The 22,556-nt window shown below is 39.2% G+C and overlaps 1 protein-coding gene across 2 annotated transcripts in view; it reads right to left on the reverse strand.

The window, feature by feature from the left end:
- Positions 1-7,749, reverse strand: part of atp11b (ATPase phospholipid transporting 11B) — a 59,158-nt gene extending 51,409 nt beyond the window's left edge. For both annotated transcript variants that reach the window (XM_028587959.1, XM_028587960.1), the window contains exon 1: positions 7,448-7,749. In XM_028587959.1, the coding sequence (XP_028443760.1) occupies positions 7,448-7,474 (27 nt within the window). In that variant the 5' untranslated portion in view covers positions 7,475-7,749. The remainder of the gene's footprint in view (positions 1-7,447) is intronic.
- Positions 7,750-22,556: the final 14,807 nt, after the last annotated feature.

Below are 22,556 nucleotides of genomic sequence, written 5' to 3' on the forward strand. Positions count from 1 at the left end.
ACTAGCAAGTGAACATACTGAAGACTGATTACATCCAAGGTCATTCAGAGATCTACGGAACAAGACCAGAGTTGGCTGATATGATAGTGCAAAGATATGCATAGTTAAGGTGATCCAACAAGCTTATGTCTGATGCAGCTACATTTTTCAAATGCATGCTAAAGAATCCAAAAAAAAAAAAAAAAAAAAAAAAAAAAAAAAAAAAAAAGAGATCCACAAGTACTCAAACAGATGAGAGTAAGGTAATGCCATGCTGTGTCTTAATATTCAATCAAGGATGGCTTGTGTTGTGAGCATATACATAAACTTTAGCACCCAGAAACACTCAAATTGGTCAACTAACTAATCAATCTTGTCTATTACAACAATGTTAAAATGTGATATCTACCCCAAATAATAAATAATCATAGCAATGTAGGCTTCGAGCAATCTCACACCAAGATTATCTTTGTAATAAAACTGAGTGTTAAATGTCCCTTCTTATTAGGCGGGTAATACCATGGATGTTTTAAAATCAAGATTTAAGACCATTTATTGGCCATGTGTTATGGCCTATCCTGAATCAACTGCCTGAGCTTTATGCTCCTCTTTAATACAATATCCACAATATCTCAGTTATGTCAAGCAAATGAGCCATACCGGTGTATAATCCCAACAAAAAGACAATTGCACATTAAGTATGTTGCATATAGCTTCAAAAGGTAGGCCCAAACTATTTGCTTTACAATTTATGTCTTGAATGTTTGAGGAAAAAATAACAAAAATAAAAGGATTTTAAATTGTGAAAAAACGCATGCAATGGATTGAGACAATTGCTGACTCCCAAGGCATGCATCCTATCATCTAACTGTACACAAGGAAGATAAATACATCACTCATACAAAAAGCCAAAACAGCACTCATTAACTTGACCCATAGATCTCTTACTGTATATCTCTGCTGCACTACAGCAACTAACAAGTTTGAATATTAAATTGATTTTTGATTATTATAGTCTCTACCGTTAATCCAATACAGGCTGTGACTTCTGTACTTTCTTGTGAAGAAAATAAACAGTAATGATGACTCACAGCTAGGGTCCGTTTCAGAAGGAGGTTTAACAAACTCTGAGTCTAACCCTGAACTCGGAGTTGATTTACCCTGAGATGGGAAACTAAGTTTTCGGTTCCAGAACAGCTGATTTGAGTTGGTTCACTCAGAGTTACGCGCGTGCACCACCACAATAAAAAGGCAGCATGAATGGAGCCATGATTCTACGATTCACCATGGTAACAACCACAAACAAACTGGTTGACGGAAATACTCATGCGCACAAACGGCGAGTTTGAACCACAGACAGTAGGTTTGAACCACAGACAGTAGGTTTGAACCATAGACAGTAGGTTTGAACATGCATTTCGTTAAAAAAAGCAGCGGCTGCTGCTGCAAAAGAGAGAGAATTGGTGTGGGAGAAAGGTGCTGCTCGAGTCAGTGCGTACGCATTAACAGTGTATTAATTTCATATTTAATCAGTTAACTTATAATATTACTGGTGAAAACTGGAATTGTATTACACCTATAAATTTCATTTAGGTGCAATCCTGCAGGCGAAAAATTAAACTATAGGCTACTAATCCCATTATGAGGCTGCAGCACCATAGCATTAACAGAACTATAATGTATAATCATTTATTTCTTTTTAATGGCTCTCACTGGTTTGTGTCCAGGGAACACTACAAAAACATTTAAAAAACGTTTCAGAGCAAGTCACACTTTTCTGATGGCTTTGCATACAGTGGCTTTACTATTACAGTATGATCCGCTACACTGTTATAAAGAAAACTGCCGTTTGCAAAAAACTTAATGCGACACCAAGTATCTGCTGGGATGTTAAAGCCTGTCCACGATGGTTGATGTTAGTGATATGAGGAAGGATAAGGTATCATATCTAATGGACTGTGATAAAAAATACCTCTCAAATCGGTTATGTGGAAATAAATATACATCTATAGTCGGGACTCAATATCATCTCCCGACGTAAACTCTCTGTGAATTAATACAGCTTTTTCATCAACGGAATTGTCGACAACAGGACATGACATGTTTGAGAAAAAAAATGTTTTATATAGTATGCCTAACATAAACAAATACGTTTTTTTTTTATTCATGCAGATAACAAACTGCATTGAAATGTGCCTGATACAGACTGAATGAATGAATGAGGAAATGAGTTTCTCCTCCCTCTCAGAGAGAGAAACTCAAGGTTTCTTGAAGAAAACCTGCTCCCGATCAGGTTAGGTTCACAGGCTCAGTTACCATAGTAACTGACTGAGGTTAAGTTACCTCTCTTTCTGAAACGGAAAACCCAGAGTTTCCCCTCATCTCAGGGTTAACAAACTCAGAGTTTTCACTAAACCTGCTTTCTGGAACGGGCCTATAACCTGATGTCTAGAACGCCAGATTTAGTAGATTAGAACTGCCTCTAGCTGAAAATAACAGATGGAGTAGAAATGTCTGAAAACTGCATTGAGCTGATGTCATACTTGGCTGACAGATAGGTATGACTGGCAGAATTCACTGTTTCAGTAAGTGCACCAATGAGGTGAATCCAAGTAGAAACGATTTCCCGTTTTTTATTTCCCCAATTAAATGTATACCAATCACAAAAGAGAAGCTGCATATAACAAGTAGCAGATGAGTTAAAGAAAGGATTTCAAAGCTTATGGACCATTAAAATTGTGCAAAGAGGCTAATATTGAATATCACGAAGAAGTCCCAAATTGTTATTGTTGTAAGGTAGCCTATATCACACATTTCCTGACTGAACTTTAAAAGCTGGAGTGTCCACACTGACCATAACTTAAAGAAAATAATTTTTTGGCAGTAGGCTATAACAATGAAAATAAAAATAAATAATACCGACAGTATAGCAACTATTTTAATGTGGCTTTCTTGTAAACACTCTCCGCAGCTGAAATCAGACTTTTGTATTTTCGTGCCCACATCATATCTAACATATGGCACGAAATGAGTAGCCTGAAGCTAACCTTTCAGATGATAAAGAACTTAACAATTGCATCAATGGTGGCGGCGTGGGCTAGTTAATTATAAAATGTTTTTTACGGCTTTATTATAGTGGATTATTAGGGTTGCTGCAGCAATGGCCGAGGTTGATCCCTAATGACACCGTAAAAGTGTAGAACATTCTCTTGGCTCAACAGACTATGATGCATCGTATATGCAATATACCAACTGGCATTTATCCACATAATGACACTTCTAACATCTCACAGCTACAGGTTCCCTGATTAAGGCCATGCATCAAAGTGAGCCTTTCTATAGCTTATAGTTTTGGTTTTCAAAAGGAGATCATGAAAAAATAGTCATTGCTTGCATCTGCATTGCCTGTCAATGACGGTTTTGAAAACTCTTCTCTCGTAGTGCATTTAGGCAATATCCAAAATCCTATCAAGATGCAGTTGTATCAAGCCTTGCTGCACGGAAGCTTTATATTAGCGAAGTATGCCTTTGGGAAATCAAACACAAACAATAATAATGCATCACTAAAGTTAGAAAAAGCAAAATGTGAACTTGGATGTTTCTTGCATTAAAACACCCATCAGATGTCCTGAACATGAGAGTTGACTTTTATACGTTAGGCCGGCACATACGGGTACTTCACTAAAACGTCAAGGGGGATACAACACAGACGAGCCCATAAAAGTCAATGCAATTTGACGTGTGCTTGGATCATAATTTTTTACTGTGTATGAATTTATTTATTGTTAAACAAATGTTTGTTTTATACACTATTTCGTGACCTTGCCTGAAACTGAGCGTTCACCATACCTTAATAAATTAGGGGTTGATCGCCGTCATGTCCCCTTAGTCTTCCCCTTTATAAGTGGATCAATGACCAAACACGGTGGCCACATATTGCTTATGTGGAAATACACATTTGATTAAATCACTATGGTTAGGCTGAGTGTCGTCTGCAATTAATCAACCTGTTATTAATAACCAACTGTTCGATCTACAGGTCAGTGTTTCCTCTAGGTTGACTTGGAAGTGGCGGCCCGCCACACCAAAATATCTGCCGCTACGGTATCAGAAATAGGGCAGACGCACAATGTAGTTGCGGTTGCCTTTTAAATGATCCTGCCTGTTGGAAAGCCTGTCCACACCCCCCCGCAGGTGGACGCCGATACTGCAGTCTGATGTCGGTTGAGTGAGCGGTACTGCGCATTGATGTCGAGAGGCAGCAGACTTTTTATTTATTCTTTTTCTTCATTCTGTCTGGTTAGTGCGTTCGTGAGGAAAACGTGAGTATTGTACATGTGGAGTTTGTTGTGTGACACCATGACCTGCCCCCACTGCTAAAAAAAAATCCTAAAGGAAACACTGTAGGTTGAGATTTAGTTGGAGACAACAGTCTGATGCTGCTATCAATGTTAGCAGCCTCCCAGTTAAGCTAACGTTAGCTATCCATTAGTAGTAGCTTTTCGTCATTTTTCCGCTTTCTCTCCTGATGTGACAGCGCTATTCTTCCCCCCTAATCGGGAGCTTTTGCTGCAGCGATGCCGGTCTGGTCTATAGCCCATATATCAGGATCTATTTTAGGATATGGCAGGTTTGTTTAAAGTATAAGTTTGGAGCGATGTTAAACTTCCACTGTTGTTTACGCTGTTGTCGTCTATGGGGAACGCAGGATTGTTTTCCCCCAGAAAGGGGCGTGGTGATGAGACCTTCCCTCGGATGATGTATTGCCGGCCTATACGTATACCATTCGGGCATGGACCAAGTGCTACCTGGGAGGTAGCAAATCAATGTCAAATTTCATATGCTTTGGAATATAGTCAGCAAAATTATATAGACTGTAATTTTTGATTCCTGATAGGAAATACTTGACAGCACAAAAAGTTTCCCTTTCATACTTGCAGAAGAGGATGTCAAAGGGTTACCCCAGTTGCTACAATAGCTTGCACTTTAATTACGGTAGGTCTTTTATGATTGTAAATGCATCACTAGCATGATGTCAGTACTGCTAATAGAAGAAGACTGACATTAAAAGCCTGTCCCATAGCCAATTAGGACTCTGCCACCTTCTCCTTAATGTGGACCACCAGAGAGAAACTGATAAGTAATATGTGAAGGAATAAACATCAGTGCAGTACCTTCCAGCTGATATAAAGGTCAGACAAATGCCCCCCAACAAACTTTTTCATTAGGCCCGTTTAATTACACTTTTAATTAACTAGGCAGGTCACTATATGGGATGGGTCAAATATAAAGGAGCCATTTCAAATAAGAAGGACCCATTTTATAGAGTATAACTCTCTCTGTGGTATTCTTTTTTTTTTTTTTTTAAAAGGTCAAAATAAAACTTTTTTGTACAGATTGACAAACTTGCAGCTAAGCAAGAGTCACTCTAACTCAGGGACTAGGACATGGGAGCTCAGAAACCCCTTGACATTGATTAAATTCACTGGCTGTGGTGACATCAACAGTTTGACAAATGTGTGACTAATCTCATAACATGCACTAACTCATTCATTCACATAAGGAGAAACATGGGCATGGCCCCTCACATGCTCACACACCACACCTTATTCAAACTTTGGCAAACAGAAATTACCACAGAACTATCATAGGCCTATATCATCATTTAACCATTATGTCAACTCAAGATTCAAGAGGTTTATTGTCATATGCACAGTAAAGGCAACTTACACCATGCATTGAAAAGCTTCCTTTGCCAATATTCCTTCCACAAAGAATAAAAAAAGAATAATATAATAAAGCTAAAACAAACAATAACAAAGTTGTGTTAAATAGTTTTTAAAAAGCTGTAGATGTAAAAGATGAAAGTGCACGGTACCTATGTCAAGGCAGCATGATTAAAACACAAATAATGAATTCCTTCTCCAGCATAAATAAAAACTAGGGCTGTGCTCGATTGAAGAAATTCTTAGTCGACTAACACTCATTCAATTGTATCGACTAATCAATTAGTTGATTTAATCGACATCTGTAAATCTGAGTTTCTCTGCAAAGAGTCATGCAAAAGCACGATTTAATTCTTGTGTTTACAAGAGATGTGCTGATACGTTTCTTGGAAATAAGTCATTCAGCATGAAAAAAGCATAAAACATGACTAATCGACTAAAGAAATCTAAGTTGACACCAAAACGACCGATTAGTCGACTAATCGACTAAGAGGGAGCAGCCCTAATAAAAACTCAATGTACTATGCCCCTGTAACGCACTGTCTGTACTGGTAACATTAGTTAAAATTAGAATCAGGCAGGAGTAATTTGATTTACAAAACCATTATTGTCGTTTAACTGCTCTACTTATGCCTTTGCTAATCAAGGGGTCACCACAGCCATGTTTGTAGGCAAACAACAGGTGATTACAGCAAATACAGGATGCTCTCTGAACATATCTAATCATTCAAAGACCGTTTGCGTTCAATTTTAGCCAGTGCAGATTTAAATACAAAAAACACAGGTATCATGTGTGCTTGTAAGTTGAGACTAATGTCTAACCAGCTGTTAATGTTTGTTTGTTGGCTCTCTTGACACAAAAGTATAAGTCACTGAGTTACGAGTTGTATGGAAGCCCATTTCCACCAGTGTAATGAAGAAGAAATAAAAAGATCCTGTAAGGCATTATAATGGGAAAGTATCTCAAAATAGTGACTTAGTATCTCAAAATGACAAGAAGCTTTCTCAAAATAGGCTATACTAAGTCATTATTTTGAGTTTTTCATTATTTTGAAATACTAGCTAGCTATCTCAATATGAGATACCAGTCCTTGAGATACTAGCTAACTCGTTGTTTTGAGATAGCCTACTTTATTTCAAGAAATCTTATTATTTTGAGATAACGTTACTATCTCATTAATAACATAGCTAACTAAATGACTTACAGGATTTTTTTTTTTTTTTTTTTTTTTTTTTTAAATCACATTGGCGGAAATGGGCTTCTATGTGGTGTGTGTGAACAAACGCTAAAAGTTAACCTTATAACGCTAGATTAAGTGCAACGCTGTTTAACTTTGCTAGCTAAGTTTTACATTGTTAGCCACCTTACAGTTAGCTAGCTTTAAGTCTCAGTTATGTTTAGTAACAAACGATTCATCTGTGGTTAAAATGGTAACGTTAGCAAACTTCAAATCAACTCACAACTACAATTACAACTCAACCCCGGTCTGTTTAATGTTTAGGTTTTCACTAGCTTAGTAACCCAACTAAAGCTAACATTACCTACAGCTGACTGTCATTACTGCAAAACACACAACAATGTTTTGGACACATCGGCAACAGCTAAACAGCTAGGTTAGCTTGCTAAATGTTATCCAAACAAAGTTTATACAGCTTTCCGTGAGCTAAGAAGTGAATTAGGCGACTACAGTTGTGAGCTTATAAGTGCTAGCGTTATGAGAAAGGCAGGAAAGCAGGTTTACCAGCTGTTGTCGTATCCACCGTAGCATCCTTAACAAATACGTTACGAAGTAACGTTAGCTAGCACAGAGCTAGCAACAAGCTACACCAACAAAACCGTCCCGAACCATGAATATTTCCTCCCAAAGGCAGCTCATCTCGGTCGCATTGCGCGACGCATTCATGCAGTGCAACTGTGCAAAAAAATAAATCCGGTCTTTCCCATTTCGCGGTAATGACAGACAAATGGTCCCCGGTAAAAGTGACAGACGGCTGGCCACGGAGTCCCAGCGAGCTACACTTATATCTCTGCTGCCACGATAGTTTCCCCCTGCCAGCACACAGCTCTGTGCAGACATTGGCTGCTCTCTAGCGGCCTCTCACGCCCCCTGCCTGTCTGCATTGATGGCTGGATGGATAACCCCCAATCTATAATTAATAATTTAAGTTTTAAGTACAATGAAGGCATGGAAACTAAAAACAAGCCTGGATTACTAAATCGGGAAAAAGCAGGCAAATGCCCAAAAGCCCCAGGTTCACTGTATATTAATTTAATTGCAAATGGGTTTTGTAATATGGAAATATGTAGGCCTACTACTAAATCACTATGTGACATAAATAGGATAGAATAGCTGAATCCCGTTTAGCTGATTTAGTTTCAAGGTCCTTGTAATGTTCATGCTGGCTCATTGTCACACTGTAATGACTTAGCCTAGTACACTTGAACAAAACAGTGCCATCATTAATGTTATTATTAACACCTGTGCTTTTCCTACTATGGAAAGTAAAAATGTCTACAGTGAAATAGATTGATGCCCTGTCTTAAGGAGGGGCCCTGTGTCAAAATTGAAGACCTTCATTACTTAAGCTGATATCAATGTTATTATATTCCTAATAATATTGCTAATGGAGACCCAGAAGCTATTTTTTTTGCCATGGGTTTCTAAACAAGTTCATCTGGAAATGGCTACAATAACAACATCTGAAAATGAGTAATAGTTGTGGAGCATTTTAAAGTTTGTCTTCTTCATACTGTGATGAATGGCCTTGAACATACTGTACGCTACATATAGATGTAGTGTACTGTATATATTGTAGTGTAGTTATTGAATTGCAGTATTCACTGCATTGCAAATTGTTACTGTATCCACATTGTGATAATTCAGGGCGCTGAGTCATATCTAGATTGCTTACAATGCACTTTTTAAATTGTTGAATATTCTTTGACATAAAGCCAACAGAGTGAAAACTTAAAGTGGATTTGCTTACGCCAAATGTCTCATAGATATCTTATCAAGCCAGAGGGAATTTGTTTCTCATCTCCTGCATCAAGTCTGAACTGAACATAAGCTAAAAACCTTCTCACATTATTTAATGGCCTCTTGATCACTCATTCCTCTCATGTTCTTTGATTGATTGTGTGGCTCCTACTCGGAATAAAGAAATATAAACATAACCATGGAGAACTACAAATATTAGAACATTTTTAGGTGGATAAAGCATGCATTTGCCTTTTATCCCATTCTTTTAAACCTCTCAGCGATGCTATCCTGTCTCCCTGTTGTCTTTGAATTTCTCTTGTAAAGCATCTCACATAAAGTGAGGTCATCCATGTATTAGTGGCTCTCTCCCAGTGATGAATCCATTCCCGTCCCCTCCCCCCTCAGAGACTTGGCTGCAGTACATCCCAATCAGTTAATAAAGTATAGACAATATATGACACCACACTGGTAGGATGAGAAATGCTCAGACTTTTGAAAATCTAAAAAAGTATATGGAAAGTTTGGCTGTATTGTGTGCTTTCTAAATTGATTCAATATGTCATAAATGATTGAAAACACTGAAGTAATGTTCAAGTGATCATTAGTTAAGAGAAGCAAATGGAAATTATCCTAATCAGTGTGTTTCAGTAGCTATATTTGGAGCAGAATAGCTGCAGCAAGCCTTTTTGTCTCTTTCTAGCCTCCTGATTGAAAAAGTGAAACACACTAATTTATTTGCACGTTTCTGCATCGTTCCCAATGCTCCCGTTTGTTCCTTAAGATGCTTGTGTGACTCAACTCACCACCACAAAAAACTCCTTCCTACTGGATCTCTCCATCATGAAAGTCTTTTTATAAACCAAGCAAAAACAGTGAAACTAAGCCAAATGCCACCAACACACATTTATTTCCAGGATTAAGACAGCTTTAGGCCAATCTGTGAGTCAGCAGAGTAAGACACTGACTGTGCCACAGTGTTTGAAACATCTTGGGTTCAAGTCCCACTCATTTATCGCATTCAATAGCCAGTGTCACGTGTCTTTTTGTGGTTTTTACTGTATATCCAGCAAATGCAGAAATGTCACAAATTCATCTGAAAAAGACAGCTTTACTCTGCAAATCCTGTGGGTAATCCGCTATCTGTCTGTGTTTGTACTGTATGTGAGCCCTGAGCCCGGCGGTCCTACCCATGTGACTGTGAGGGTAATCTCTAAATATCACTGATTTACATAACACCACTGCAGCAGCAACATCTGGGAGCTCCCACCTCACAGCTGGATTGGATACAGTAGTAGCTATTCTTTGATGTGAGAGGTTGGCAGCGAAGTGCATGTTGTTGGTGTTTAGATGAAAATCTCCAAATGTTTCCTTTTTCAGGGACTGAAATCCTTCCCTGATAACTCAGAAGTAATCTCAAAGAATTACGAGGTTACAAGGAAACTAAAAGTGGTGATGTTGTATTTCTCCTATAACCTGCTAGTGCTGTCAGAAAAAACTGTGTCTGTGTCCTTTAAGCAACGATCTTGTTTGCACTTGACAGAACGTCTCCCTCTTGTCTTGAAATCATAATTCCATATACTTTTTTATAATTTAATATAATTATAGGCTTCATGAGGCATAAGTCAGATCAAGTACTGTGGTCACGCACAGTTGCTGCTGGTTGAAATGCTAAATGCTTAAGTGCACGTCTTTGTGCCTCAGATAGAAGACTGCTGGCCAGTGATCCATAATGCCCTTAATGTCGGTCATGAAAATGGATGGCAAGGTACCGGATAACGTCTGGCTGCCTTCCCAGCTCTGTATCGAATTTAATTTCCGTTACACTACAATCCTACAAGTGCTTGTCATATTAAATGCTGTAGCCCAACAGGTTGAAATAATTCACCATACTACATAGTGTGGCTTGTGGGCTACACATATCTCTATGTTTGTATGGATCATGTAAGATATAACATTTTGCATGGTTTTAACTTTGTACTTAGGATATAGCTTGGTATAATCAACATCAATGTTTTGAGGACCCTATGGGCTTAGAGCAAATGTGCAAATGTCCATTCTACGTCTCAGTATTGGACTGAGTTAATCCATCAGGCCTGTTTAACCATGCTTTGGCTGATCCTCTTGGTAAACACACCAGCACTAAGTGGCTTTCAATCATTACCACCAAGTATCTCTAATAGTACTAATAGGCTTAGGACAAGTTCTCCCTCTTTGCCTAGAGCCCCTATTTCTATGTAACGGTTGCTTGCTCTGGCTTCGGCTACCACTTTGTATGTGTGTATATTAGTGTCTGTCTTGCCGCATTAGCATGAACATCTGTCTCTTTGTGTGGACCAGGATCAGGGGAGCCTGGCTGCCTCTTAGGGAAATGGAAAAAATAAATGAATTGGCTTTTAGTCTGGATGGCTGCATCAATACCAACTGACCATTAATCTAGAAGAAAAAAAAAGGTATACAAAAGGAAGTGGTTTAGTGTAGTTTTCTGTTGAACAATGAAAGCAGCAATTGGCATTAACTGCATTCAAGAAAAATAACACAATATACATTTAAATACATGTTTGCCATTTTACACTAATGGTCAATTCATTGGTATTATGTTTTTAATAATTTACTAAATTAAAAGCTGTGTTGGAGATCTGAAATGTTGCGTGAGTCTCCCTCTTGAGGACAAACTAAGGTGGTACAACTATAAGGCACAATTTAAGGTGATGCAATTTGTAAAATGAAACACATAAGACATTACTGTAAGAGCATAGCATTACATTTGCAAAACTCAAATGCTTTTTAGATATGTATGCCAATAAGTGTGCATGTCTACTGTATGTGTGTTTGTGACTCCAGCTTCTGATCGGCTGCACATGATTCCTGAAGGCAGTTGATCACAACTGGACGAATAACTGCGGCTCTGTGTTGTTCACTGTTTAGGTATGTGTGTGTGTATGAGTATGAGCGTGTGTGTGTGTGTGTGTGTGTGTGTGGCCAGGTGGGTGGTATTGGGTTTCCTAAGGAGCTACTAATTCTTTACCTAACACCCTGACCTCCTTAGTCTGTGACCCGGAGAGAAAAAGGAAGGCAGCTCTTTATCCACTTGACTGGACCTGGTCATGGATGACAAATCTCGTGCCTGTGTGAATGTCAAATGGATCAGCGTTGAATCTTTATGAATCAGAAGAAAGGCAGTGCAGTGTTTTTCTTTACAACCAAAATGCAGCAAGATAACCATGTTGTCTTTCCTTAAATTTAGAGAAAGTAGAGGATGGGGGGCTGCTCTCCCACATCACTTCATGGCTGCTTATTTTGTTTCGTAATGACAAAAAAATTTGAATGAAAGTTTATTGCTATCCATTTTTCAATGATGCAATTTGTTGTTCACCTATAGATACTGAATCTCAGAGATGACTCATGGTTTTTGGTGAGTCAGTCTCCAGATACTATGCCATGCAGCAGCTGCTGCAGTACAGCCACCCACTGAGCACGGAAACGGCTCTGTACCTCATGTCACAAGGTTCCCTCCTGAGTAAGATGGTGAAGGTATGTGTGTGTGGGAAGGGGCTGTCTGTGCTATTCCGCTTTTTCGATCTGCTTCAATTCTATCAGGACAAGCAGCTGCTTGAAAATGCAAACACTCGCTCCTCCATCATTTTGACACACACAGACACACATTTTCTGAAAAGTTTAGTTCAGGAGGGTATAGATGAAATGCTGTCTCTTATGGGGTTAGCTGTAATAACAGAAACTTCATGCACAATCTTCAGAAATGTTAAGAAACGATATGTTTGAATGGGAAACATTGAAATGTTCAGAGCCTGATGATGAAATTTGCACTTTTTGCCTTGCCAAAACTTGCTTGTAACTGACATGTACAAACACTTACAATCACCCTTTTGATTGTGTTATTCTGTGGTACACAGAAAACATTGATTTTGGGGATTGAGGCAAATGTTCCAACTTGGGGAGAAATCTTTAAAACAGTTTTTCCAGTAAGAAATGGAGGGACACTTCTGTGCCAGGAAAAATCTTTCCTCCCATTCAAAAAAACACTGAATAAAAAAGATTTACAAGAACCACATACAAACAGTTTGAGTAGAGACACTGATGGCGAGAGAGAGATCGTGCATACACAGAGGTGTATAATTAAGTGTGATAAAGCCTCCAAAGTCGACCACACATTCACTCTCATCTTGGTGAGGTGTATGTGTGTTTTGTATGAAGTTACTGTGGTAACACTTTAGCTCACAACATGTGTCTGCCTGTGTGAATGCATGTGTGTGTATTTGAAGTTGCCATGGTAACATTGGCCCTTGCTGACCTTGGCCTTTCCGGGCCCCTATCCTCTCTCTCACTCTCCTTCTCTTGGCTCCCCAGCTTGTGGCTGACTGAGCTGCAGCTGGTTTGGACTGGTGTGTCTATATGAGTTCAGACATGCTCAGTGGCATCTGGTTTGTTTTAGCAGACAGCTAGCTTAGCGCTAAGTTGTTTCTACTTTGCAGTGGTGGGAGAACTCAGATCCTTCACTAAAGGTAAATAATGAAGGTAAAATACTCCATTAGATATTACGTATTATCAGCAAAAATGCACTTAAGTATGAAATGTTAAGGTAAATATTGTGCAGAATTGCCGCTTTAATAGATGATATGAAAGTAGCATTTTTATGTCACATCTGGTTGAGGTGGAGCTGATTTCACGTACTTTATATAGGCCTACTGTTAGTTGATTTAATCTGTAACAATGCATTTCTGTAAACTGATTATATGTTTTGTGACAAATATGCACATCAAAATTGTACTGAAATGAAAACAAAAAGTAAAATACTTGAGTAAATGTATATAGTCACCTTTCACCACTGTACTTCAGTGGTACCATATAATGATGCAAAGCAGTAAAGCTCAGATGACTCCAGATTGTAAATGCTGCACAGTAGTATTGCAGAGGCAGACAGAAAGCCTTTATCTTTAGAATTGTGATCATATTTCAATGTTTCCCAGAGTAAAGAGCGCTGTTGCAGAAGCACTGGAACAGTTTTGGAACAGTTTGGTCCTTGTTACAAGTGAGTAAACCTGTGTGTGTGTGTGTGTGTGTGTGTGTGTGTGTGTGATGCAATGGCCAGCCAGGTCACAGGTGTTCATGCGCAACTGTACGTATGTTTGAATGTTATCAGGAAAGCCTCTGGTTGAACTCTCGACGGATTGCGCAGATCCAAACTAAGACGGTGTACAAGTGCATGTGTGTGTGTGTGTGTGTGTGTGTGTAAAGGACTTAGCCAACATCATCAAAGTCATCAATCAAACCTGTTGAGCGATACTTGCAGCATTTTCTGTCCCTACCTTTATCACAGTGATTCTGATTAAGTAATGATAATGCAAATAAAAAAATACCTGTTTTTCATGTGGTGTAAAATCCATGCTGTAGTATTACAGACTCATAGACCTATATCTAACATCCTCTCTACCTTACAGGCCTTTGCAGCCTCCATGCCTGAGGCAGAAAACCTGTCTGTCCATCAGCGATTATACAGTAAGCCTTCTAATAGTTCGCTCTGTTTAAATGACAGGCCTTTCATCTGTCTGTCTGCCCTCTCCAGCTACACTACTTTAATGGCCCTGACATCATGTAAGCCGGAGCAGCTGGCTGTTTGTGTGCGTGCGTGCGTGCGTGCGTGCGTGCGTGCGTGCGTGCGTGCGTGCGTGTGTCTGTATGTGTGTGTGTGTGTGTGTGTGGATGAACAAGCAGTTGTTGGTACCTGCATGATGGTGTGGCTCTAATCCATGTTTGTTCTGCTCCAGCACCAGGAAAGAATGTCCCACACACACATTTACAGCACACCTGCAGCCTCACACATACACACCACATACACACACACACACACACACACACACACACACACACACACACACACACACACACACACACACACACACACACACACACACACACACACACACACACACACAGAACTCGAAAGGGTTGTTCCTCTACATTCATGGTGCATAAAAAAGTAGAAGTAGTTAAAACATCCTGTTTGTTCAGAAGTAGATCTTTTATCATCAGAAGCACTGATTTTGATCTTCAGGGGATTTGCTTGAATGGTAATTGGCAACATATTGTGTTTTACAAAGCAGTATTACTATACAGCATAAGAAATAGTCTAACAAGTTTAGTCTAAAAGTACATTTAATACCCTTCTATATACTTTTGTAAGTAGTATACTAGTTAAAGACAAACTAAAACTATTTTGTTTCAAAAGGTGTATTATTTACCTATTTAAAGATGTGGAAAGTTTTATGTATTTTTGGATTCTTTGAGCTGCCAAAATTGTGCACAAAAATCTGTTTTTATTGTCATAAGTGTGATAAACTAAGCACATGCAATACATGTTGGAATGTGGATAAAAAATTAAACTAAGTAAAAATTAATTAAATCAATTAATTCCCATGTGTGTGTGTGTGTCATGGAAGCACATGTTTGTGACAATTTCACCAAAAAGAGAGAACATAAAAATAAAAAATGTTGCCTTGCTGTCCCTGCTTTACTTTGTGTACTTTCGGCCTAACCTATAGCGACACAGCGCTGTTAAAGTCGAACTCTAATGTCTGGGAATTGAGACGTACATACCAGTCAGTCAGTAGGCTAATCTAAGAGAGAGGCAGACAAGAGGGGGAGAGACCACCAACATAGTTACCAAGTCTATCTAAAAGTGTGTGTGTGTGAGAGGCAGAGAGCCGTTATCACTCCACAGCTTTGATATGAGACTGGGTTTGAGCTGAAGTGGAAAGATTTGCACAGTTCGTTTCACAACTTCTCTTATCTGCGCTAACTGAAGTCATGCCTGATACCACCATTACTACTGCTACTGTGTATGTGTGTGCGTGTGTGTGTGTGTGTGTGTGTCTGGAAGCATGCACAAAGTGGGAGAATATCAGTGTGTGCACCCATGACATCTATGAAGAGAAGGTATGTGATTGAAGGAGCACATAATGTAATACTGCTACAACTGGAAGTGCAGTATTTTATATAGATAGTAAAAAAATTATTCACGAGCATAAAACATGATCTCACAGCATTGTAAGGTCAGAAGGTTCACACACAAGATCCTGATTGTGTGTGTTTGCAGATTGAGGGGACAATGATAACCTTTTTTCTTTGGCTAACATGGATTAAAACAACACACTCAAATCCAGGTGTTGGGGTCAGATTTGTTTCACAGTGATGTCTGGACAGATTACAACGCTGGGAAGTAACCTGACCATATTTGGAAGGCAGGGTCAAGCTTAGTGACACTTCCTGGTCAAATCCAATTGTGGTGTATGCATGCAAGGGATGTTTGTGCTCGCTCAATAATCTGGTGATTTACATCCTTCTAGGAGCCTGCTGTTGCCAGTCTTTCGTAACTTAAAATTTAGCCTAATTGTAATGTCTGTGATGGAGGTTGATCAGGAGGTTGTGTCACTAAATTAAAAGTTATGCAGAGAGATGTTGTTACTAAATATTCACAACCAGTAACCAGTTGTACCTGTAAACTAAACCAACTGACATATCTGATATATCACTAGTTTAGAGCGAGGAGTAGTAGGAGAAAAGAGATAATGGCTGTAATGGTTGATATGTCTGACTTGACACTCATTAAAAGGCTTCGTAATTACGAAAGTAGAACTAGAAAAACAACACAATATACTTCAAATTACAAGTTGATACACCAGTAACGTTGATTGAATGAATTTCTGTTTTCAAAGTAAATTGCTTTTGATTGTACAGATGAATTCCTAGCAACTGATTTACACATGATGAGTTGTTCCTTGACTTCTAACTGTGCAACCTGGTTTAGTAGCTACTCTTAGCTAGCAAGAAGTAGCTAATAACTTAGGAAGGTCTTAGTATTGAGTTTATGAACAGTTGGTGCAGCGTAGTTCCGATTATTTGAGTGGAAAAAGAGGTAAAAGGAGAAATGGTTTCTCTGCTACATACGGAGTCAGGTGTGTGTTTCGAGGTAGGCAGACCAGCATGTTTATCTGAAGCCTCCATCAGGCACAGACCAAACATTTGCCTTACCTGCTTCTCCCTCTTTATCTCCCTGTCCCTCTTTCTACCCCCATATCTTTTCTTCTGAAGAGGCAGCATGCCGCTAAACACCCACAACTATCAAAGACAAAGCAGGAAAGCGAGGGGAAAAGCCTTTTGAAAAGTGTGTTTATACCTGTGTGTAGGTAGGTGTGTGTGTGTGTGTGTGTGTGTGTGTGTGTGTGAGAGGCCTGCTTCAGAGAGGCCCATGTCTTTCAGTGGTCTCACTTTTTTACGTAAATATCATATCATCTCAAGTTGTTAGCAGTGATTAGTTGACTGTGTGTGTGTGTGTGTGTGTGTGTGTGTGTGTGTGTGTGTGTGTGTGTGTGTGTGTGTCCTGAGAGGATGTGTTGGCTGGAATATTACTGATCAAATGAATGATGGTATACACAAACAGCAGATAAGTGATATTAGCTGATTAAGCAATATTTTAGGTCTTATTCTGAACATCTGATTTTATTAGATCACATAAGTGTTGTGCACCTTAAATAGCTGCCATTTATCTCCTGAAGGTACATTTATGTTTGTCAGAAGTTTCCTGTTGCTGTGATAAAGCATCACATTCTTGTGTGAGTATGGCACTCTGTATGCTCTACATTTTTCTACATTACAACAATGTATGTATATTAGTAGTCCTGGTTCTTTTTCATAACAGGCATTACTAAGGACATCCTTTTTAATTTGGCATATTGTTTATCTGTAGTTAAAAAATTCCTGCAGTTTTACAATTACAGATGGACTTTTATGATGGTGACAGTTCAGGTCTTCATGTCTTTCACTTTTAGGAACATGAAATATTAAGAAAAATATCTTATGAAACTAAACGTACACTACTGACAATTTAATTCAGATTTTTAATGTAATATAAACTTGTATATCAATACTAATGTCATAAATATCTGTGTAATATTGTGTAACAACTATTATTGCATTGACATATATTATATCATGATAAGTAACATACTTCTAATTCATGAAGTAATAAAAATAGGGATTATGATGGCTATGAACTGAAGAATAAGAACATTATTACATTATTTTTCAATTCTTTGATCCTTTTATATGAAGTGTCTTTTCGTTAAAGAACACAATACAACAAATCACCCCTCTTCTTTTCTTTTTAGGAGTTATACCATCACCCAATAGTTACTACATTATATATGACAATATAGTTGTTAAGATAGCAGTATACTCAAAACACATCTAAAAAAACTACATTTGCTGTGCAATCAGGCTGCACTAAAATTTCACAAAACTCTTGCAAATGCCTTCAATATTATTTGATTGGTCCCTGCAATCAATTACTTCACTTCAATAGAGTTATGTAAGTTGTAGAGCCATGGCAGCAATGAAACAAACATACCTGAAGTTGCATTGAGCAATATTTTAACGACTGGTCAAACGCTGTTTCTTTTGTCTAGATCCAACCGTTTAGTTTCCCTCATAGGTAGATCGATTTTTCCATCGTACCGTCTTGGGGCTCCACAAGTTCTCCATCCAGCCACTAGATGGTGATAGATCCTCAGCAATGAGCACTGAGCAGGACAGCTTCTTGACAAAAACTACATTGGTATTTACCTCACTGTTGGGTTCGTCGTGGTTTCTTAACCCTCTGACTGTTAGGATATAACTGATAATATCTTTTTAAAAATGTAAAAGCCTGAAGGAGTTTTTAGACACAAAGAAGCAAATGGATTAAAAGTTTTGACTTAATGAAAAATTACAGTATACACTTATCACCTGACACACACACGTTATTGGTTTTATTGGCACTGATAGAGATAAAAACTAGAGATGCTTCCAGACACCACCACTGACCTTGTGTTGTCTGTGTATCCAATTCTTTGCAGGGCCCACATGGATGTCAGTGCGTACATGTGTGCGTGCTACTTTGTGTGTGAGTGTGTGTTTCCCCAGGGGTTACATCACTCCTTAATCTGCCAATTGTTACTGTACATCTGTAGGTAACTGCTCTCTTTCTCATTGGCGAGACATACAAACATGCACGCAAATTCATAGGAAATTATCTCTCTGTGTTTACCTGTTTGTCTGAAGCAGCTGCTGTCTCTTTGTAATGACGTTAATCCTGATTCAAAATGGAAACACACACATACAGTGTACACACACACACACACACACATAAACACACATAAACACACACACACACACACGCACCAGCACCAGCACCTGAATTCATGAGACCTTTCTGCCTCGCCTTTTTCAGAATTGAGTAAATATTTGCTTCTAAATGCTTCAAAGATGTTTGCTGCATTTTGTTTCATCTATTGTGACTAAAAAACCGCTTGTACAGAAGAATGGGGTTTACTTGAACAAATTGGGTTTACTCTGGACAAAGAGAGGGGGAAGAAGAGAGCAGGAGCAGGTAAAAGGCTGGTCATTATCCTGTTTTAGACATGTTGATGAATGTACGAGTTTTACCTATCCACTCGTTCTCCCATCAAATCCCACCCAGGTGTGTCTCTCTGTGTCTATTTTTTTTTGGTTGACTTAGGGTTTAAAGGTATTCACAGATTTAACTTTTGGGGTTAGGGTTAGGAAGGGAGGAATATACAGACACCAAAATCTACAGTACCGTTGAATAGATAGTAAGACACTGAGGATGGATCTGATTTTTCTTTGACAGTGTGGACACAGCTTTGTGTCTGTCTCTTTGACACTGTTTAAACTTAATTTTAAAATGCATTTTGGTGATCCCAAAACAAGTGGACAGCCCAGACCCAACGTCGTTCACACCTGTGTCCATCATGCGTCTTCAGTTGACCACTTGTGTTCAGATTTTGTTACTGCCAAAACTAAACGTCACTTCCGCTCAAAAGATCATAGGTCCCTGCGCACAATTACTACGTCCACACTCTCGCCAGTCACGTTAGTGGTTGTGTTAGTACAGCTGGAGCTATCACTGTCAGCAGAGTCCAATACATCTCCTTCCTCCGGGCAAAAAGGTGGACGGACACGCAACACTTCGTCCAACTCGTCATAAAATGGGAAAGTTATAGAGCGTTGGAGCACTGTCACCAAAACAACCACCATGTCCTGCATTGACATATTATCCTGTTAGGTCCTTGTTGGGGACGCATTAGCGTTTACACTAATTCAGTCAGGAATACTCTTGTCATAGATTTAACCATTTATTGCAAAAAATGGAAATACAGTTATACTTGGCGATGAAGGCTCTGTTCTGATGATGCTCCCTGGATCAGCCAAGCCGCATGCTAAGATGACACAGGGAACATGCTGCTGGCTGGAATGATAATTCAATTAGTGGGCCTATGACTTCTGTGTCCTGCATGAACTAACGCAATACTTAATTATAGATATGTGGTCAAATGCCACATGCATTAAAGGTTAGAGAAGCGAGCTTGTGACCGGGAGGTTGTCGGTTCAATCCCCAGACCGACAGGATAAAATCTGGGTGGGGAAAGAGCAGTGCATGTCCCTCCCTCATTACCACCACTGAGGTGTCCTTGAGCAAAGCCCTTAACCCCAACCGCTCCACTGGAGCTGCTCAGTGGCCAGCAGATCAGACTGTGGTTGTACAGGCCAGCTGCCAGGTATGAATGTGGAACTGTGTGAATGTGATCAGGGCGTTTCTGCAAAAGAGAGGCTGCCTCTCAGTGAACCTTCCCTGAATAAAGGTTAAATAAAAAAAGCGTCTCGGTCTTAAGTGGTCGTTTACACTTGTATTTAGTGCTGTCCACTTGTGATCTGCTCACCCAAGACGTATTTTAAATCCAAGTGTAAATAGAGCCTGTGTTTTATCAGAACCCAACATATAGGCCTACACAATGTGCAGAACTGTAATGCATCTCACCTGTACATTAGCAGGAATGGTATCTGTCTCTGAAAATCCACCTGTTTTAAAAACAAACTGAACTGAAGTGACCGGTAAAGAAATCTTTCTTTCGTGATAATTTCAAGGAAATTGCAAAACAGGTGGTACTGCATTAGAAACTGGTGGAAAAATGTCACGCCATTGGCAAAAAACGGCAAAACTTGTTTCTGTGACATTCTTCTGTTATTTCTTGGCATAAAGAAGATATTGCTACTGTAGGCCCTACAGTATGTGACCCTTCTCCATGTCACTTGTATAAAAGGTCACAATAAGGATCAATAATAGTCCTTTGATATCTGTTAGTATTCAGACCAGGTAACCTGAGGCTGGAAGCCAGACCAGGAGCCAGACACACAGTACTGCATAAAGCTGGGTGTAAGTTGTAAATTGTGTTGTGAAAGCAAACTCCCTTTGTGCTGCAAAGCAACGGAAGAAATGCAATATGGAAGGCAAGTCGTGACTATTGTTATACTATTTTGCCCTTATTCCAAAAAAACATATTCCACTAATATTTCCGTTTCTTCACATACACAGAGTACAATGTAGGGAAATTCAATTACTGCATTTATAATTGTAATTTCCCCACTGGGGATAAATAAAAAGTATAAATTATTAAATGATTTTCATTATTAACCCATCCTAAGCATCACGAGCAGTGGACGGCTATACATACAGCATCAGAAAAAGGTCTTATTTGGAATATCCAAATGGAATATGATGTTCACATTCAGTTCACCAGAGCTGTCTGCTGAGAGTGGTTAAACTGAATGTCCTAAAACCCAAAACAATCAGCTGAAAGAGGTTAAAATGCTCCGTAGAGCTGAGGGGAACTGCAGAGTAAGGTAATAGACATAGACTGTATATTATTAGTGGACAGTTAAACTTCTTAAACGTGCATTCTATCTGAATTCCAGCAGGGGGCGACACGTGCGGTTGCAAAAGGAGGTCGGTTTCTGTAGAAGTCTAGGAGAAAGTGACCCACTTCTCACTTGATTTATTACCTCAGTAAACCTCTTCATAATGAGTTTATGGTCTCAATCGCTAGTTTTAAGTCTTCTGCAACACAGAATGATGTTCATTTTTTGAATTATGGTCTTGTTGATTTTAAAATCGGCGATAAAGCAGAGGGTGTTTTAGGGCGTGGCTATGATGTGATTGACAGTTTGCTGCCTGTCAATCATGACAAGAGGTTTAGCAAAGCTTATCCAAGGCACGTCAACTTCATTTTGGAGTTTGACCAGCTTTCTTCGTAGTGACTGTGACACTTTGGTCGCCTAATAATGTCTTGTTCAGCGTTCGGTTGGACGACAAGACACTCAAAGGACTCGGCAGTTCAGTTTTTCTGTTAAGTAACGTTACATTTTTTTTAAATACTGTTTTTCGTTAGTCAACGTTAGCATCCCAATTAATATCAGTTTGCTAGCTAGATTGCACCTTGCTAACCAAGCTAGCGGGCTAACATTATGCAGACCGTAAACGGATTCAAATATATATTTAACGTTACAGTCGTATACAGTAGGTATGCATAACGGTCTCGCCGGTGATCTATTTTTAACCATATGTGGTGTTATTGCTAATCGATGCGCATGCCTCCCTAACCCGCAAGCTAACACTACCATTACATGTAACGGTAGCTAATGCTAGCTTAAAATCAAAGCCTGATATAGCTAATGCTATGGTGCAAAGTCATATTAAACCCTATATTCGCATGGGATTAGAATACTTTTGGGACTGCGTGTGATTTAGAAATTACCGCCTCACATCTGAGTTTCGTGTGGCGCATTCGCACAGGACAAGCAGTGACTGTTTTTACTTGAATAGGCCTATACTGAAATATATGTTCCTGCCCGAGAGTTGGGCAATGTTACCCGGAGGTGTCCGAAGGACAGGCACATAATATCATCCCCGCCGCGGCGGCACCCACACAGCATCACCGTCACCCTCACCCTCTGACAAAGC

This window comes from Perca flavescens, chromosome 9 (assembly GCF_004354835.1).
Source record: "Perca flavescens isolate YP-PL-M2 chromosome 9, PFLA_1.0, whole genome shotgun sequence".
Taxonomy (NCBI): Eukaryota; Metazoa; Chordata; class Actinopteri; order Perciformes; family Percidae; genus Perca; species Perca flavescens.